General features: G+C 46.5%; 1 protein-coding gene across 1 annotated transcript in view; it reads right to left on the reverse strand.

The window, feature by feature from the left end:
* Positions 1 to 1,351: 1,351 nt before the first annotated feature.
* Positions 1,352 to 20,802, reverse strand: part of LOC147614925 (uncharacterized) — a 41,700-nt gene continuing 22,249 nt past the window's right edge. The window contains exons 2-3 of the mRNA XM_086780240.1: positions 2,778 to 2,815; positions 1,352 to 2,449 (exon numbers count right to left, since the gene is read on the reverse strand). Coding sequence (XP_086636366.1) covers positions 2,081 to 2,449; positions 2,778 to 2,815 — 407 coding nt within the window. The 3' untranslated portion in view covers positions 1,352 to 2,080. The remainder of the gene's footprint in view (positions 2,450 to 2,777; positions 2,816 to 20,802) is intronic.

A 20,802-nucleotide genomic window follows, 5' to 3' on the forward strand; every position in this document is an offset into this window, starting at 1 on the left:
TAGTTTATTCTTTGAGGTGAAAGAAAGAGTGTAAGAGGAAATTCCAAAGGATCTCTATGAACCCATCTAAAGACTCTTCCTCATCGAGATCACATTCACAGTGTACATATTCTTGAGGTCCCGCTCATGCGACTCTACCTTTAGTAACCCTTCAAAAAGTGTTGCAAAATATACCCATCAATGAGCATGGAGGATATAGAAGTCCAACAGATGATAGGGCATTCAATAGTGCAAAGATGAAAAATTAGCCCAAGTGGCAACTCCGCAATCCAGATTTCCTAGCCACATATGGCCTTGCCCCAATGAACCATAGAGTAAATCCAATGTACATACTACTGCATGGGTGCATGAGGTGGAAAGAATATGAAGTCAAAAAGAAGATCAACCCTCTCCTCAACTTCCCTAAATTCGAGTCTCCATCCTTTGGCATGATTCCAATAGAAGAGTGGATGTGTGGGTTGAAAGTCCAATTTATTGCCTCATATCACGATACCCTAGATGTTGCCACGTCCAAGTTGCCATCAAGTTTCTCAACATAGTCTACATCTATTTACAAGATCTCAAAGAAGAGGAGAGTCCCATGTAATGGCACAATAGAATGAATCTCATGCGTAAGGCCTACCTTCAACATCAATTGTAGGCCCACACTTTGCCACACCTATGGGTTGTTTGCACGCATTAAATTTTTGGAAGCATTCAAGATGCAGTTCTTTCAAGGAGATGTTCTCATCCAAGTGCATCCTCTCCAAGTATAATTTTGTGTTCACTCGCAATAATGCCCGTCCAACGTCTAAAGGCAATGCAACACTTCCACATGATGAGGCCGTCAAAGATAAAGTGATGATCCTCTCAACAACATGCCCATCATTCACAGCTTCCGAGGACAGAAGCATGTCTAGGCAAGGGGGTTGTTAACTCTTTTCCCTACATCTAAAATCCCCACCTCTAGCCTAGGATTTATTCACATTACATATGGCCGTGGAGCAATGATGTATTAAAAGCCAGCCATAGCACAAGCCTTGCATATATGGGATTGACCTTCTCTCGTGTCTCTTCTTCCATGTTACCTTTGTAACTTTTACCTTTATCTCCTTACAGTCAAACTGTATATAATTCTTATGTGCTGAAGAATTGTCCTGCCATTCATCCACGGCATGCACCATCTCATGGCTATTAAACAAAGGCAATTTTTCTGACAGTTGTTACTTATATATTGGTTCTGAGAGAACCACTTCACAAAAGCCACGAGCAGCATAATAAACCCCATCGATATAGCATCCACCAAACAAATTCTTAATCCACCGAGAGGCATTTTGCCAAAGAAAAACATATTGACTACGCATTCCAAGAATTTCTTAAATAGTCTGGACAGAAATTTTGTATTTCAAAGTTGGTTTAGGTTTGTCCCAAGCAGTCTGATTTTTTTCAAAATCTTTATGCAATACATCGAACACATATTGCGCATCTGGGTAATCATGGTTCACAGATACTGATTCTTTGAGTCTCTTGGGATCCATTTCCCCCAGAACCTTATCTCCACGACGGACGACTTGCTGAGGCTGCGAATCCATGTCAAAAAAAGAACAGGAAAAGAAAAACAGAAACACTGACACCGACACAAGCAAAAGACAGACAGCAGCTATTAAACAAGAAGAGGCTACAGCCAGCAAGCGGTAAGGAAATAGCAGCAGAATGAGACGAAGAAACAGCACACGCGCCCATGCACACAAATACATAAATATATCAACTGTTGCATGTACACATATGCAAGATTAGCCACTTGTCAAGATACTAGCAATTTTATACTACCTTCATGATGATTAGCACTTTGATAATGAAGCACCGGCTAGACCCGTGGCTATGATCTTCACTTGTATACGTTATGAAGTATTTCTTACCATTCTAAGAGTTCTGTACCTGAAATTTGAAATATCTGGTTCAAGGTCTTGACTTTCTCAAAAAACGTATATATTCAAAACTCATCAGCTCACACCTTACATACGTAACAATGTAATCTGTGCCTCAAGACAACATGGGAGAATCAACAACAAAAGATACTAAACTGATATACATGATGGGCCTACGTCCCACCACCTCCACAGAACTTTTCAAATGCTTTTCCCAAGTTAGTCCAGCAACCTGCAGTTGCACCTTCATTACCATGTTGTGATGGCTTTTGGATCGTGTTGCCATGCTTCTCATGTAAGGTTTCTATGATTGCTTCAACCTCTTCCTTGACTCGTTGAAACATATCAGGTGCCCTGACATCTGCAACATCCAGCTCTTCACTGTGACTTTGACTTCTCTCATGCTGTTCTGCGTGTTCCCCATCATGCTTCTCATGAGATTCATGTTGAATAGCTTCAAATTCTTCCCTCACACGTTGAGCTATGTTAGGCGCTCTGACATCCTTCACATCTGAATCAACATTCCTGGACTGATGGTTGGCCTACACATAATTACCTAGTTCAGCACCTTTTTTAATGAATTGCAATTGTTGGCTACCTTTGAGACCAGTGAATCAGGCTGTAAAAAACATTCACAGTGGCGAATGTAACATATGTGAAGCACTTTGAATTTGAAGTTCATACAAGAAAACTAATGTATATTTTCTGTTGGGACTAGATGGATGAGAAGAATGCTTGCTTCCAAGCAAGCATCATAACACGCCATAAAATAAGAGTTAAGAAAGGGCTTTTAGGCATGTTATGATCCTAACACAACCATGTACCATCATATCAATGATGCACACATGACCCAAAAAGAAAGTTAATTACCTCTACAATATGTGCTTGGCTATCCTGTCTTAACTCCTCTGCATGTAAAGGAATAAGAAACACGCATAAGAAGTTAATAATGCTTCATGTTGATGCAGCAATAAAACAGCCATAAGAAAATTAGGTGCATCAGTGGAGCACACCAAACATAACTCAGAGAGACTTATTTTCATAGGGCTGATTAGAGTAAATCACAATCTGATCCCCAATGAAAGTGCAAAAGTACAAGGAGATGGTGTACACATGAAGAAAAGTTTCAATTTGAACCAGATAGCAACGTGAAAGCAAGACATGACAAAAAGCATTGCTCTAAATATGGATGTGAACCACTGTCACAGCAGGTCTTGTCACCATTTTTCTCCGTAAGCATGATTAGCTATGATGTGAATGCATCATTTGTATCCAAAAGCTTTTGCCTGGGACACTACAAGCTAGTGTGACTAGCCATTGTGTTTATGTTTACCCAATGCAACTCGTACAATTCTTGCTCTAGTGTGGCTAGAGTCAGGGCACTGTTATTGTTACTAGCATTCCCTGAAGGCTCTGCTAGTGTGACTAGTATTCCTCACCTCCAATGTAGCTGAAGTTTCCTGGAGTTGGCTAGTGTGACTAGCTTTCTTCTCTCTCTATCTAGTGTAACTAGATGAGAGATAGTGTACGACAGTGTGACTGGGAACACACCAAGGAAGCCTAGAGTGACTAAAGCCCTGTGGACGAGTACAAGTGAGAACAGAAGATTTCCAATTTACATGTGTATATGCATAACTCATGAGTGCATGTGCTGATTAGATGATTTGCTAAAAGTATGCCTTGTTTTTATGTGCTGCTGTGGGTCAGTCTTGTAGTGCTGGGGATGCTTGGAACATGAAGTGTGAGTGCCCTTGTCTGTTGACAAACTGGCAATTTTGGAGGGCCCCAAAGATGTGCCAGAATTCAGCCCAAAACCTTGTTTGGGACATCGGCATTTGAACCAGCCCTTATTTTGAACCATGTGTGGGAAGCCCAGGACCACAATAAGAATGTGTGGGCTCTCTTGTAATAAGCTGCTCAAAACTCTTGACACCGTTTTCCCTGCATGGCCACCTACTAAACCTACCACCCTCTCCAATCTAACCCCTGGAGCAAGCCGCCTACATTCAGCTGTACAACCAGCCCCCTACACTACTGTGGCTCTGATACCACTGTTGGCAAGGGAAGACTAGCTAGCCTACAAGGCCATACCAAGGTACAAGTGGCAACATTCACCATATCCATAAGCTATCCTGAGATATATGTCCATATAGCTTGCCCGTAAGCTAGATTATATAATCCATGGAAAGAGTGCTAAACACAGGCATATAAAGTCATACTTCGAGAGTAAATTCTTTGAATCCATATATCCTTAGACTGAGCTATCTACTGCTCATGCTTCAATAAGTGAATAGGTTCGCCATGCTCAATAGCAATGATGGTCAATGTGGTCCCCACTTCTGATCTTTTCTCTTCCTCATTGTTGGAAGGAAGCCTCTACTTCCAAGGAAGCCTATGCTCTGATACCACTGTAACTGGTAGGCACAAAAACCCGGACTAGAAGAAACTTCAAGTACACAAAGTATAAAAGCAAGAAGCCACAAAATATATCGACAACACACCGAGCCGGAATGACCAGCCCCCCGTAGGTAACTTCTTTATTACGTAGAAGCTTTACTAGAAATCCAAGGTGGGGGTGCAATCTGCAGCAGATTTTCCACACGTGTCCTGTGTAGCTTTCCACAAAGCTCACATGAGACCGTGTGCAAGCTCTTTTCACAAGGCCAAAGAGCATCCAGTCTTCTGCATCTGCTCAGAACAGAGTCCATGACATTCCAAAAGAGAGCCTCAAACACTGAGCCAAAATCAGCCTCCGAAAACAACTCAAACAGTCCCCAAATCTGTTCCACAACAGATCAAACAATCCCCAAATCTGACCCAAAACAGCCCACTGCTTACAGCCTGTTCTCAGGACAGGAGAGAGAAGAAAACTGTGTAGTCAGCTCTTACAAACCACCATAAAGAACAGCCAGCAGGAACACGCTGCTGTACAACCAGTCTATGAGAGCGACCAGCAAGAAGCACACAGCTGTACAACCAGCTTTTGTCAACCAGCAGGAAGGAGGGTACTGTTGCTGTACGGCCTGATCCTTGCAAGGGTGCTGCTGTACACCTCTGCAGCAGCCAGTCGAGCAAGAGAGAGAAAAGAAACACACTGCTGTCAGCCAGCCTGTGGGCAGCTTGCAAAAGAAAACCACAACGCTACTGTCAACCCATTCAAAGGCAAGAGAGAGAGTACTAGCTGCTGCCGGCCTGTGCACCTGTGCACATATCCCCAAAAGAGCTGCTTTTTCAACGCTTCAGCTCATCCTCTTTTTTTGCTGTAGTTTGCTTTTCCTTTTCTCCGAAAGTGGCTTTCGTTGCTTAAAATATCCCCTTTTAGCTTTTTTAGCCAGTGTCTCTATAAATGACAGAATTTGGCCTTTTTTAGTGTCCAAGCTATAAAAATATCCCTCAAAGGTGGGCGCCTAGCTTTGTGGCCCAACAAACTAGCCACATGTCCATACAAGCTTTTAATGATACCCAAAGCCCATAAAAGCTCCTATCGAGTGCCCAAGCTTCAATGCTTTTATCCTTGAGCTTAATCCTGCTTCTGTGGAAAATCCCCCTTCTCACCTTGGTTCCATTTTGTGTGTGGGCTTCCCCCAAAACACTAATCAAAGCTAGTAAAAGGCCAAAATGGTGACATCCCCTCCGCCTTACAAGCAGTTTACCACAATTGTATAAGTCTGGTACCACCACCAACTCTTCAAGTGTAGTAGATCCACTGCCAATTTGCAGTATCCAACCACAGCCATACAAAAGAATACTTCCACCAAAAGTTTCTGTAGCCAACATGCACCTTTTATACTAGAAAATGTCCAAGCTAGTGACACCACTATCTGTGAGAAAAGGACGAGGTCGCCAACGCCTCAGGAAACCTTCCCGACAGTTTTGCATATGATCAGAACCACCCTGAGGCTTCCCCCACTGGCCGTGGAGGGTATGAATGATGTCAAGCCATATGCTCTTGATAGACTCTGCAAGAAGGGTGTGGGTGCCTTCGATGGCTTCGCTACATGGAGCTCTCCAAATGTGCTATGCGGCAATACTGCTACGAATCTCCTATCTCTGGCTCGAGCCAGGAGTCCAATGACAAGAGGTGGGGCTAGAACTGGCACTATCGAGATGTGAAGGTGAAAGACCTCCAAAGGGCTAGCCCCGAACCTTCCTCCTCGTAAGCCATGATAACCTCAGCCTCAGTGGCCCAAGCGATAATGCCCCAAGTAATAGTATGGGAAGAGGCCATGTCCATAGTGAAGATACGGAGAATCCGCTGCCAAACTTGCTAAGCCTTCGGGCAATCCCAAAGGCAATATCGTTGAGACTCCTAGGGATGGCCACATCTCGGACATGATGCTGGTCTACCTCCAATGGTGCCAACCGCCAAACTCCTATGTGCCACAGTAACCACAAAAAAGAGTGATCTTTCGAGGTCAAAAACAATCGCAGAGCCTCTTCCAGAAATCTGAGAGAGTGTGCGGTGAGAGGCCCTGAGACTACCACCATCCTACTGCTACCAAAGTGCCCTCGACCTCGAGCATCTGAATTCTACAACCAAGCCATGCGGTGTATGAAAAAAATGGGGTGCCCGGAGTCTCCTCCTTGTCTGCAAGATCAGACCAAGTCCACTCCCCCAGGTCCCACTAGAGGCGCATGATGGACTGGCTCTCCCAAATCCATAAACGCCAAAGGCTCTCCCTGGCCACCTTGGCCCGGTAGTGGGTCAATGTGCCACTCATGTGCATGGAATCCGATCACCCTCACCCTCTGTAACGTACATCCCTTGAAGTCCTCCAGGGGGGCCTCTGCAGGGGGGCCTCTGATCTTGCTAATCTGTCGTGAGGTCCAATCGAAAAAGTGAGCGAGGAGGAGCTCTCATCCACGTCAAGAACAACCAGGAGAATATCATGCCTATTGAACACTCCCAACCCCTGCGGGGGAATAGGGTCAGGGATCAGGGTGAGCCACTCCAGAGGAATGGCAAAGTCGATATCAAGGTTGAGTCTGTCCCTACCCCAGATCCCAATCATGCCCCTCTCCTGAACCACTGGGGGGAGCTGTCTCAATGTAAGCCAATCTCCAAGGGATCTAGCAGGGCCCGTGCTCAAAGCTCCCTAGGATACATGAGGACGATCCCCTAGCATGTGACCACTAGGTAAAGGGATCACGGGTTCCAAATCAAGGACTCTTGGAGACGCTCCTCGAAGGCTACCGAAATAGACTGTTGGAGGGCCAGCCTGAGATGATCCCAAGTTCGTAATAGACTGGCTGCAAATCTGTCCTCAAAAGCTAGGCTAAAGCCACGAGCCCACGTCTCCATGAAGATCCATCTAGTGCTCTACAGCGAGGGGCCTCCCAAACTTGGTGTACGGACAAAAATGCTAGCCAAGAAGAAATCTTCCTAAGGCTCACCGCCTAGAAGAAGTCCTCTAACAATCAGCTTGCCCAAAAGGGCACGGCTCTGAATGGCAGGGTCGATGATGCCCAAGCTCCCTCCATGGCACGATTGTATGATCACTCTCCATGCCACCTTGGCCCAGGCAGGCCTCCCATCCCTACCAGCTCACAGACAATTGCGGATCAACTGTTGAACCTAACCAATGCAGGCTCGTGACTCGTGAGAAGGCACGGCAAGAAGTAATGTACCACATGGTGGCAAGAAGAACCTGGTTCGCCACCACTACTCGGCTGGCTAAGGAAAGCCTCGTTGAACTCCACTATAAGAAGTTTCTTCCAAATGCTCAGAAGAGGAGGGGCTGACTGCTGCTCTGGGGACATATCGATGCCCACCTGGCATACAAGATAACGGACTAGAGTGCCCCTCGAGATCCACTGGAAAGCCTCAACTGGATGCCAATTTGGGACGGGCGACGAGCCAACCCAAAATCCACACGACTTGTGCCAGTTGATCTACGCTAGTGATGTGCGACAAAAGATTTCTATCGCCTCTACAAATCTCTGAAGGTTCCCCTCGTCTCTTGATAAGTATGCTGCTATGTCAACTGTGAACTCGAAGTCTAGCAACTCCTCCTGTGCGCAGATGGGAGACGCAATCCCTAAAACCTAATCTCCTAAGCTGAGAGAACACTGCTCATGGCCTCGACAACAAATAGAAAGAGATATGGTGCTGGAGGGCAACCCTGCTAGACCGAGCGAGAAAGGGGAAATCTATCACCTCTGGCTCCCTAAATGAGAACTTGACTGTGAGAGGCCGAATAAAGTCCAGAAACACCATGGATCCAGTCCTCTGGAAATCCCATCTGGCACATTGTTCCCTCTAGAAAGCCCCAATCAACTCTATTGTAGGCTTTCTCGAAATCCAAGAGGAGCACAATGAGATCTTGCTAGTGCATCCTAGCCGAAGCAGTCTCCTCCCAATAAGTGAAGATGTTGTCCAAAATGCTCCGATCCTGAACAAAACCTATCTAAGTATCATAAATCAAGTTGAGGAGGAAGGGCTAAAGTCTCCAACTGATGGCCTTGGCCAAAATCTTTGTAAGTGGTCCTGAGGGTGATGAGTCTCCACTGCCAAATCTCCAATCTGTCACCACTCTCTTTTGAAATCAAGTGTATCAAACCACCTGAAAGCCTCTCTGACATGGCACCCGTAGTCATAATCTCGCTGAAGGTTGCTCTGAGGAGGCCTTTCATGAGATCCCGGTGACGAAGAAAAAAGGAGATTGAAAGCCCGTCCGCTCCCGGGCATTTTCCCCTAGGGAGTGCCATCAAGGCCCTCGCTAGCTCCTCAACTGTGAAGGGAGTCAATAGGAAAGTAGTGAATTGGTATCGTGGGTGACCCTGCATTAAATACTAGTTTCCTAGTATTATTGGTATAGCTTGAGACCATGCTTGATGGGTGTTATGTTATTGAGATGTAATAAGTAGTTCCATGCTTGAGGACTGTGTGTGGTCGAAGTGAAACAAGTGGACTACGCTAGACAACTGCATACGGTTGAAGTGTAACAAGTGGCTTATGCAAATGATGTGTCATGCTAATTGAAGTGTAATAAGCGGTAATACAGGCCATGCTAGATGATGTGTATAATGATACTCTCATCATAGTGTAACAAGTGGTGAGCGTATGTTGTGTTTGTGCCTATCAACGTTTCATATTGGGATTAATTTGCTTATGGAGGATCCGCTCGAATTTTTCCCACGTTGTAACCGATTTTCCGGCGTGCTGTCGTCGTTGCCACCACAATAAAGCAGTGTCTTTGAGGAGGGATACCGCAAAAATCACCTTTTTGGAATCAGAAAGGGTCATGGTTTCAAGGTATAACCGCAGTTTGTAGAGCCATTGGTCTAAGATGCGCTTATTGCGCTGACCACCATAAGAGTCAAGGGGTTTAATTTCCAATTTCTTTGTTTTACTAGCTTGTAAAAGACGATAAAGAGTTTTAAGGTCGTCGCCTTCTACCTCGGAAGGAATGACGTCTGCGTCCGCTGGTACTGTTGCTGAAACATCTACTGCTGGTATGGAACTCGTGTAGGAGTGGCGATCCGTGTGGAGCTGCTGGATCTGCGAAGCCAAGGATGCCATAGACTCCTGGAGTTGCTGTTGGAACTACTGCTGAAGTTCCTGCAAAGCTGGCTGCCATTCCGGAGGGGCTGGTATGTCAACAAGTTCTACCATGAGAGAAGATATTGATATAGAGGCTACAGGGTGACGAGGCTCTGGGGGTTTTTGCTGTTGATGACGCCGCTGGGCTCTAGTAAGAACCATCGGCTGGAGGGTACGGCATCTGGAAATCCCGAGAGGAGAGGCTACATACTGGTGAAGTGGCTATAGACCATCCAGTATAGTAAGGATGATCCTTTGGGATTGGGCTCGCATGAGAGTCTGCTACTGGAGAAGAAGGTACAGGGATACGGGCAGCTACTGGTGTCAAGGGTGTATATTCTGGTGTAGAGGGGGGCACCGTGAATGAAGATGGATAAACGTCCTCAGAATAGGTGCAATATTCATGAAAAACGATGCTACACTCGGGGAGGATAGCACCCAGATAAGGATGACGCCTGAGTATAAAACCGTAATGATCGGGATCCTGTGTAGAAGTACGAACACGGATCACCCACATGTCGAATTCTCGGAGGTGATAAGTCTGTGTGGCTATCTGAATACGGTAATGAGTGGGCTGGAAAAAGGGGGACACACTCACTGGAACAGGGGTTAAGACCAGTGGAGAAACACGGATAGGAGAGGGCACTATGGACTAAGAGGGTGTATCCTGTAAATAACTGAAATCATAGGTTTCCTCTGCCATAAGCCGTCGGAGAAGAGGGTAATGTGTGTCCACGTGATCTGAGAGGTGCTCTTGAACCCATAAAAAGTGATAGCCCCGGATGAGTGGAGAGCCCGCAAAGGAATGAAATGGCGGGTTTCTGATATGTTAATACTCCACATTATGTGAGATTTTTATGCCCAAGAAAATGGAAAAATCACACCTGAAGGAGGTTGCCATAATAAATATTGTTGCTGGAGAAGAAGCACCAAGGATAGTAGCCGTCAATTCAACAGAAAGCACCAACTACAAGTGGCTGGTCCAAACGCAGGCATAGACAGAAGGATGCCAACGATGAAGAGGGGTACGGATACTGAATCCGTGGAAGAGAGGGACGGCTGCAGGTTGGCGCGCGTAGAACCTTGTGCAGGATGGCAGCGGGGCAGGCTGAAACTGCTCAGGCAGGTGGCGTCGTTTCGTAGGGGCCCGTAAGGTGAGTTTGTGGTTTTTTTTTTTTGTAGGCGTGGCATTAAAGCCTAAGGGTCAGAACCCTTGGGTAATTAATAATGTAGGATTGCCCCTTTTTTTTTAATTAAAAAAAATCAGCAACCAAACGGCGCTTCTCAATGGCAGCCGTCTAGGGAAACTTCCACGAAGGGGTGCGACTGCTCTTGGGAGGGGTGCCTGTTCATGAAGGGGTGCCGCCTGAAGAGATTAGCCTCCTAATTGAAGGCTTTTTTTGTCTCCTTTATTCAAGAGTGTCCTGCATATGGCTGGCCCAAACTTAATCAGGAAAAATTGGGAGTTGGGGGCTGAATTTGATAGGGCATTCTCTCCTACTCTTCCATTCAACACTTGCTACACCCAATTTTAGGATTTGGGCGGGCTGATTTTAGGGTTAGGGTTAGGATTGATTTTAGGGTTAGGGTCAGGGCTTGGGCATGTCACAGGGCGGAAAAAGTTTGCTATGATACCACTGTAAAGCTTTTATAGCTTTATTAACATGATTAGGATTTAATTAATGAACATAAGACAAATATTGCAAGAAAAGACTGAGTTGTTTGCATTGAGACAGGGGCCTTTCTTAGATAGAGGCCGAAAGGGTACAAATGAAGAGACACGTCCCTGGGAAGGGGTGTGGCTCTTGAACCAATGGTTATGTCCTTTGGACTTAGGGGTGTGTCTTTTAATGAATAGACATGTCCTTTCATAGTGACCCATGTGTAAGGGTGTGACCCTTCACAGGTGTCTTTCCAGTTAATGAGAGATTAAGGAGTAATTACAGAGAGATTAAGAGAGTAATTACCGAGAGATTAAGAGAGTTAGTCACAATCATGACAAGCCCCCTCTCACCTTCCGGCTCCTCATACCCCCTCCTCGCCTTTCCCCCTTTAGCATTTTCTCAAGGTAGATTTCCAGCTTTAGGATAGTTTTTCCTATCGACAAGTTTTGGCCTCTTCTAGTCTTGAACCCCATGGAGGCTGCTTCATCATCCCCGACCGAGGCCACCTTCCCTTGTCTTTCCTTTTCAGAAGCGGACCTCCAGATCCTTGCTTTAACAGTCACATTATTAGAGGCCTCCACCTTGGTATGCAAGATTGCGGGTAGCCAACTTGCGCGCGGACACCTCAAGGATCTGTTATACAGGCTAGCCTCCTTGGCGTGCATGGAAAGATCACTGATATTCATCCTCTGGGATGTGCTACTACCAAGTTGAGTTCGACTCGCCAGCAACGTCACACAGAGTCATGCAGCTGAGCCCCATCGCACTGCGTAATGCCCAGGCCTTCTTTGCAAGGTGGCAGCACGGCTTTGACCTAGCATCCGACCCTCTGGCTGGCGTTTCAGGCTTTCTCGTGGGTGACAGTCTGTTTCCCAAGCCTTAGGAAGGAGTATCTTCCTCTCCTCCCGGTGCTAGGTGGTGCTATCGAGAGAGTAATGGAATCCCCACCGCCACTTTAGTTTTTGTTCAGGCGGCTAGGATTGCATCCCTTCGTATCTGTGTAGCCTCTTCGGAGACAGTGCCGCATACCATATCTCTTCCTTGCCTCCGAGGAGCCCCTATTCTGCAGAGAGTGGAGTACTTTGGCCTCCCAGGCCAAAGCTTCATATGCAAGCAGATGAGACATCTTGCTACCAGGAGACCACATCCAGTGGTCCCCTGCCTGGTCCCAGCTCAGATCCTCTTCACGGGGGTGGGAGGGAAGCTGGCCCCAGGTAGCAAAGCACCAGGATCCGGCCATGGCCACCACTGATGCAGGAGAGTGACAGACCGTTGGCCCAAGATGGAGCCGCCAGTCAACATCCAGAGGTGAGCGGCGCCGTTGAGCGCGCCAGGCTGGCAGAGCACAGGAGGATACGGTTTCGTTAGAGAACAATTTCGAGCATTTATCTCAACAGTCCCCTAACGGTGATGGTCCCTCCCCCCCTGGTTACCTCAAGGAACCCACCTCCGGCCGCTCTCCTGTTTGGAGGCCGTTACCTCGCCAAGATTCCTTTCTAGGATCCCAGTCCCAGTGAGGCCCTCTGGCCCTACCGAGCCTTCGGCGGACCCTTCCTCGCATCCCCTCCCTCCCTCCCAAGAGGATTCCTCTCCTTCTCTTCCTTCTCCCACCCCTCAACTACCCCGTCCCTCCCCCCACCCCCCACCTTTATCTTTAGCTCTCCCCTCAACAGCTTCTTCTGATACGATTCCTTCGGAGACCCCTCCCCCCCCCCCTCCTTCCGCCTCTCCGGAGAATTCCCACTGCCCTATGGCTGTGCCGAACCCAGAGCAGAGCTAGTTGGCGAGTTCAATCTACCGCTTGATTTATTGTTTCTCGGAGCCAGTTGAGATGACCATCGTCGCCTCTCTAGTGAGGGCTCTCCTGCCACAGTCGCATGGTGGCCCTCCCAGGGTTCTGGGTGAGCAAGTGGATTACGGTTTCTTCTGATGTCTCCCCGTCGAAGGAACTGGTATTTTTGAGAAGACAATGGCTCCCATTCGGATTTGTGTGGTTTTTCATCACTACAGGCCCTCCACGCCAAAGAGTGGCACGATGATCTTCTCCTTCCCCTTGAGTGCAGCATCCGGGATGGAATGGGATACAGAGTCGGTGTTTGCCACCATCCAATGATAGGCAGTCGAGCTCTCTCATCATTTGCATGATCTGCGCATCACCGACATGGTTACCTATCTCTAGCCCTTGGCTTGGATGGAGTTGGGAGGCTCAGGCCACAGAGATTAGGATGGGGAGGTGGTGTCCTCCCGCTTAGAGGTGCTACTTTTTGTGTTCATATCTCAGCAGTAGTACCCTTTCTCCCCTCCTACAGATACCTGCATTGCGACACGTGGAGCCCAGATTATGCTTATTCTCGGGCTCCAATAGTGGCATCACATGGAGGGCAGGATCCACGCCCACTTGGTGTGCCTTCGTCCCAGGACTGACTGTGATTACTCCCCGTCGAAACCCACGTCCAAGACTCTTTGAGTGGAGGGCAATTTCGATAGTGCTCCCTAGATAGCCTGTGGATTGAGAGTCAGTTGGTTGCCGCCCGTACAGAGCTCAAATTCATAGAGGAGCGGAGGTTGGAGTACAGATACCATGCCAAAGCTTGCTTTTGAACGTAGGCGGGAGATAGGGTCACTGGGGATTTCTTTGAGATTATGCACACCCCCACAGGCGGAGAGATGGTATCCGTAGGTTGTGAGGCCAAGATGGATCCATTGTTTCGCAACCCCCCCATGTGAGATCCATAGCCATAGATTTCTTCAAATCCCTTCTCACGGGTGCTCCCATATCCTCCCAGGTGGTGAATGTGTGAGAGCGGGTCTAGCGGCAAACGAGAGAGGTGGCTCCTCCACCCTCCGGAGCATGGCACATTAGCATCCAAGTATCCCCGTTCAGCTAAAGGATGGACATTATGTAACATTCCTCCTGCCTGGATAAGCAACTGACCTCAGTTGTGTGTTTGCTTATTGCGAGCAAAGTACATCAATGTCTTACAATATACAAATTTTATGCATTGTCTAGTAGTTGATTTTAGGCTGTGTTCTCATCGACAAGCATATTTTTACTGACTTAACAGCCTCTTCTACAATTCTTTTTCCCTCCCTCTTGCTTCTGAACCCTCTCTCTTTCCTGCCTTCTCAGATCTGCAGGCTACGTTTTCTTACACTTTAGAGGAGTTTTCACGCAAAGGATAGCTTCAAATACTTTCACCATTCCCCAATTGGAGAAAGACTCCAAATTTAATGGCTCCAATTATCCCCGGTGGAAGGACGCCATGTTTAACCTTCTGGTGGATCTTGATATTTGGTGGTTCGTCGATGCTTCTACTCCAAAGCTCGACCCCGCAACTAACTCACCATAGACTGTGAATTCCTAGACCAACATGGATCTTTGGGCTCACACAGTCATCTCCTACAACTTAAACCAGCCATATCTCTCGGAATTTTTCGTCATGGATAAAGCTGCCCAAACCTCTAAGGAATTATGGGATGCACTTGCAGCCCGTTTCCAAAGGAACACTTACAAACGCAAGCTTCATTTAAAAGCTCAACTCAACGCAAGCCCGGATCATGTCATGGCCAAAGTGCAAGAACTCAAGAAGATCCGTCAACAATAAGCCATCTTGGGAGATCCATCAACAATAAGCCATCTTCGGAGTCCAAATTTCTGATGATGACTTTGTCATTGAGTTATTGGGCAAACTTCCTCCACCTTATCAATCCTTTAAGGATACCATTGCCTTTCACCCTGGTCTTTCCCCCAGTGGATGCGGTGATTGGCATGCTTCAAGACAGGCTAGATCTCATGAAGATCTATGACTCTTCTCCTACTGAGTCAGCTTTTTCAGCCAAAGGGAAGCCCAAGTGGCAATGTCATGTGCATCCGTTATTCCCGATGCTCATAGACATGTATATTCTCATTAACAAATATATGTGAAGATTTTGTAACCCTACAAGCTCCCGGAAGTGCCCAAGACATAGCCCAATGGTTGGGACACCTTTTGGGCATAGTTTGGACACAAAATATGACCTTTTGGACAATGTCTGGGAAAAATAGGCAAACCCGACTTGATTACGAATTGATAACTTTTCCCTATAAACAAGATCATTAGGCATTCATTAGAATCATCAATCAAAGATCAAGAGGATCCTTTTGTCAGAGTTTGCAAGGCAGCAAGGATATGGTGGTGGATCAAGTTTCAATAGGAGCTTCTCTTGTCTGATTGCAAGTAGAGGGCTGCAAGGATCTTTGGAATGCATCATGAAGTTGTCACTCAAAACATCATTGTATATATAGCATGTTTTGGTTTTGACAATGTACAGTAGATTAGGTCTATCTCTCCTTCTCTTCAATGTCTTTGCTAAACATAGGATTAGCGTTAATCTTCTTTGCATTCCGCAATGCATGTTACATTGGTATCAGAGCTTAGGTCATCCTAGGACAGCCCTTAGCTTACGTTTTGTGCATGCTGAATTAGGGTTTCTAAAATTAGGGTTTGCATTTTACCATTTGCAAGAAAAATTAGGGTTTCCATTTTTGCATCAACTTTTTGCTCATTTTCAGCATAGTATAGTGCTAGAAAGTCTACATTTCAGCCTAGCATGATCCTAGGGAGTTTAGAAAGCATGTAGAACTCTAAGGTTAGGGTTTTTGGGCTGATTACAACAGAAAAAACAGCAAAACAATATCATGAGTTCAGAGGCAATGAACGATGACTTTCTCAAGACTTTATCCAACGAAGAGTTGTGAGAATTTAAAAAGTCGACAGTCAGATTCATCCAACTTTTAGCAAATGGTGGAGCAAAGCCCGATGATCCTAAAAGGCAGAAGGCACCTGGCAAAGGGACACTTGGCCGCAGTTCAACTTGAGATTCAAATTTGACAGACAGCAAGGATGCTAGCACGGAAAATTCTCCAGTGCTTAATACTCACCAGGAGAAAGTTTCCAAGAATACCAGAGAGCTTCCAGGATCGGAAGTAGACCAGGAGACAATTTCCTCGAGAAAGGAGTGTGGACCGGTCAAGGATTCCGAGGAGATGACAACGCCCATGGTGGATAAGTTAGAGCCAGCAAAGGAATCACCCAAGGTTGTGGAGCAGCCCAAGATTGAGAGCATTAATCCGAGTGACGGAGAACTTCCAAGGCAAGAGAAGTTTCACAATGATGCTATCACAAATGGGGAGATTCAAGTACACAACCAGCCATTGCTTGAGATGTCATTGCTCGAGGCCGAACAGATTGATGAGTTATAAGCGCCAGTTGATAAAGTTGCACAATGCGGAAGCAAAACATAGGAGAGAGGGAGAGCAAAGGAGAGAGAGAGAGAGAGAGAGAGAGAGAGAGATCAGACAATGAACATCATGTTATGTAGCAAGAGGCTTTTACAATGGCAATACCAACCAGCAGATGTTGTAGAACTAGTGCCTATGAATGACTGAATTGTTGGATAACAAGTGAGAAGAGAGGAGGCCTTTATATAAGAAAGAAAGTAGCTGGTCGACTGTCCTAAAGCTGGCCGACTGCAGCCCACAACCTGAAAAATCCCCACGACTAGAATAAATATATGAAATAAATGTCCATCCTAATACAAGACCAATATCCCACTCAACACATGAGATGCACAAATTCTACACCCCCTCTGTAGCTCATAGTGTGCAAAAGTCGAAAGAGGAAAATTGATGAAGAAGATGTGACCATGGACACCCCAGTACCGGCCGGATACTGAATACACCATGGAAGATGCACCTGCCAACCTGTCTCTTCGAAACAAAATGCCACCCTAAACAACAAAGAAATATGCCTGGCTTCAAATTCCCGCACCGATGTGCAATGAACTTCAATCACCTCAACAGTGAACTGTGAACACATTGTTAGCACATTCATCCCCAGTTTCTGCCCATGTTGGTGTCCTTTTGGTCCCTTTTGCATGGCCCTTGATTGTGGGCTGGCCACCCTTATTTTATATATTTTTCTGGGATTTTTCCCAACCTAGATGCATTTTCCCAGTCGGCCAACTTCAACATATCCAATCGGCTAGCTCTCCTCACCTATAAATAGGTGGGCTGGCCTCTCAGTTTTGTATCTTGCCTAGTCTATCTTTTGCTCCCTCACTTATGAGACTACTTGTGTCTCTTGCTTGGGATTGTATTGCTTCAGTATATTCAGCATAGTTGCTCCATATCTCTCTCTCTCTTGCACTCTCTATTCACCACACACTAGTGCCCTTTTAGTTCTTAATTTAAATCTGAATTCATTTACTTGTAGCTTGCAGATGGAAGACCAATACCCATGGTGTCTGTGTGCAGCTACTTGAGAGGGACACCAAGGTGCAGCAGCATGTCGAGGAGAAAGAGGAGTAGCTGCCTGTGTAGAAGGTGTAGCCACCTGAAGAAAGGACATGCCGCCTATGTAAAGGAGGCGCAACCGCCTAAAAAGGAGAACAACCACCTGCTGTGCAGGACACAGCCACCTTCTGTGGAGGAGGAGGAGTAGCCGCCACTCTGAAGAGAAGCCGCCTGGCTACAGAGCATAGCCTGTTGGAGATGAAGCGCACAGTGGGCTGTATGAAGAGGCGGCGCAGCCTGTATGGAGATGGCAGCCAGCCGCCTGCAGAATAGGAGAAACAGCCGTCAACCCGTGGTGTAGCCGCTTGATGGATAGGAGGTGCCTGGCTGCAGCCTGTGCCGCCTGTAGTGCAGAGAGTACAGCCGCCTGTAGAGAAAGCACACAGTCACCTACAAGAGAAAGCACACAGCCGCCTGTAGAGAAAGCACACACTCGCCTACAAGAGGCAGCGCAGCCTACTAGTGATGGCACACAGCCGCCTGTGGAGACAGCAGCGAAGCCTTCTGGAGGTGGCAGCCGCCTGCTGCGTAGGCAGCGCAACCTGCTGAAGATGGCAGCCGCCTATACTGAGGGAACAGCAGCCTGTGCCACCTGTATGGGAAAGCACACAGCCGCCTGTGGAGACAGCAACGCAGCCTTCTGGAGGTGGCAGCCGCCTGCTAAGTAGAAACGCAGCCTGCTGGAGGAGGGGCGTGTGCAGCTGGCTGAAGAACAGGCCCACGTTCATGTCCCTTGGGGTGGTCGTGGTACTTCCTTTGTAGAGGATGGAGAGAAGTAAACAATCACAACTGGCCGGCTCCCCAAGATTGCATGGGGGCGGCCAATTCATGGTGTGGTGTGGGTAGGTGGCCATGCACCCACCCCCACCCACACACATAGTTAAGTGTGGCTCCCCACCTTGGCCCATATGTGGGTGCCCATAGTGGGTGCCCACTTTTAAGTGAATGTGAACATAAAAATCTTATAAAACAACAGGTTAGAGATAAAATTAATAAACCAACATGTGCAATACACTTACCACCTGTTCACACGCAATAAAACTCATCGGAAGACAGAGCAAACTTCACGACTCACTGGCAGGCGTCCCCACTCAGTAAGTGACACGTCAAACAGGTAAACACAAAAATACAAGTCATGTGAAAACAGTTTCAAACATGCAAAACATGAGTGCATGTGCAAACAGTATCATGGACATATCTCCCGTTCATGGAACAAGTACAAAATATCTGTCGGGCACAAAAATGGCACGACCTAAAACATAAATCCTGGTCTTCATATGGAGTGACAGTCCCATAGGTAAGACACAGTTCCAGGCACGAGCCTCCCTATGGAGTGACAGTCCCATGGGTAAGACACGGCACAAATACTGGCTCTTCCATGGCGTGCCAATCCCATGGATAGAACACAGTCCAGGTCATACACGGGTGGCACCAATCTGGCTCCCGTCCATACGATACCATCCTGCTAACACGGGTGGCACCAGTCTGGCTCCCGTCCATGTCAAGCAAAAAGAGTTGTCCTCAACTGAAAAGCCTCAAGATATGCCTGCAACAACTATGGGTAGTCAACAAAATAGTCCTCATTTACCCACTTGGCATCAATAGGCAAATAATTTTTAAACTTCACAAGGTATCTCCGGGAAAGCTTTCCGGCAGGTAGCTTTCGCTCCTTGTGAAAGACAATCTGTTCTGGCTGGAGGATCTCCTCAAGCTCATCAATCTCTGGCGGATCTTCTGTGACAGGCTCGTCAAGATCTGGCCCCATATATTTCCGAAAAAGACTCACATGAAATGCGTTGTGAATCTTCCAGTGACTAGGTAAAGCAAGCCTGTATGACACTTGATTGATCTTTTGAATCACCTTGAAGGGTCCATAATAGGAGAAAGCTTAGGATATGATCCTTCTCGTCCTGGCCTCTTCCAAAGCCTAGCCTTCTCAAATTTCAACAAAACCCAATCACCTTCTTTGGCTTGCATGTCCCTTCTATGCTTGTCAGCAGCCATTTTATGCTTATCTTGTGACTTTGCAATGGCTGTCCGCACCTGAGCAAAGGCTACATCCAAGTCACGAACATATTCATCAGCTGCAAAAATCTCATCCTTTGTACGAAGGATGGGTGGTAATACCACTCTACCATGAATAATCTCAAACGGAGCCTTTCCCATGGAAGCATGGATTGTATTGTTGAAGGCAAACTCAACAAGTGAAAGATACTTCTCCCATGCAGTCTTTTGATCTGCCACATAACACTTCAACAAATCCAACACGGCTGAATTTGCAGCTTCACATTGGTCATCCGTTTGGGGATGATAAGCTGATGAAAACTCAAGTTTAGTATCCATGTTATCAAATAAAGCCCTCGAAAAAAGGCTTGTAGTCCTAGGATCTCTATCCCCAACAATGGATTTAGGCATACCATGATGCTTGAAAATATTAGCAAGAAAAAGCTTTACCATGTGATCAACTTTAATGGTTTTCTTGACGGGCAAGAAATGAGCTTGCTTGCTAAACCTGTCCACAATGATCCAAATAGCATCATTCCCATGCTGGGATCTAGGCAAGTCCATAATAAAATCCATAGTAATACTTTCCCAAGGTTGCGAGGGAATAGGCAATGGTTGAAGCAAACTTGGAGGTTTTTGCCTGTCAAATTTCACCTTCTGGCAAGTAATACATGCACGTACATAAGCCTCAATGTCTTTACGCATGCTTGGCCAAAACAAATATCTCGCAATCATGCGTGTAGTGGGCATGATACCTCTATGTCTAGCATAAGATGGAGCGTGACATTCCTCCATAACCTTTGGACGCAAATCCTTCACGACACATAGGCAATTATCCTTCATAAGATAACCCTCGTTGATAACATAAGAAGCATGTGAATGACCAGCCATCAAATCAGTCCATATATGGTAAAAATCAAAATCCAAATGATACAAATCTCGCATAGCAAATAAGTCCCCATGAGAGGCCACTGAGACTGCAGCCACATAAGGCCTCCTGGATAATGCATCGGCCACCACATTTTTCTTTCCTGGAGTATGCACAATCTGAAAATGAAACATGGAAAGAAAGTTTGCCATTCTCATCTGCTTCTCTGAAAGCTTTGTTTGAGATGCTTTGATGATCTGTCTTGACTACAAATTCAGCCCCAAGAAGATAATGTTTCCATATCTTTAAAGCATGAATTACAGCCAAGAGCTCTTTCTCATAGATATCCATATGAAGCTCAGCATCATGCAAATGACGGCTCTCATATGCAACTGCATGCTCTTCTTGATTTAGGACAGCTCCTATACAATCACCACAAGCATCACATTCAACTACGAATGACTTGTGCAAGTCAGGAACAA

This window comes from Cibotium barometz, chromosome 41 (genome assembly GCF_041138505.1).
Source record: "Cibotium barometz isolate CiBa-2024 chromosome 41, ASM4113850v1, whole genome shotgun sequence".
In the NCBI taxonomy this organism is placed as follows: domain Eukaryota; kingdom Viridiplantae; phylum Streptophyta; class Polypodiopsida; order Cyatheales; family Cibotiaceae; genus Cibotium; species Cibotium barometz.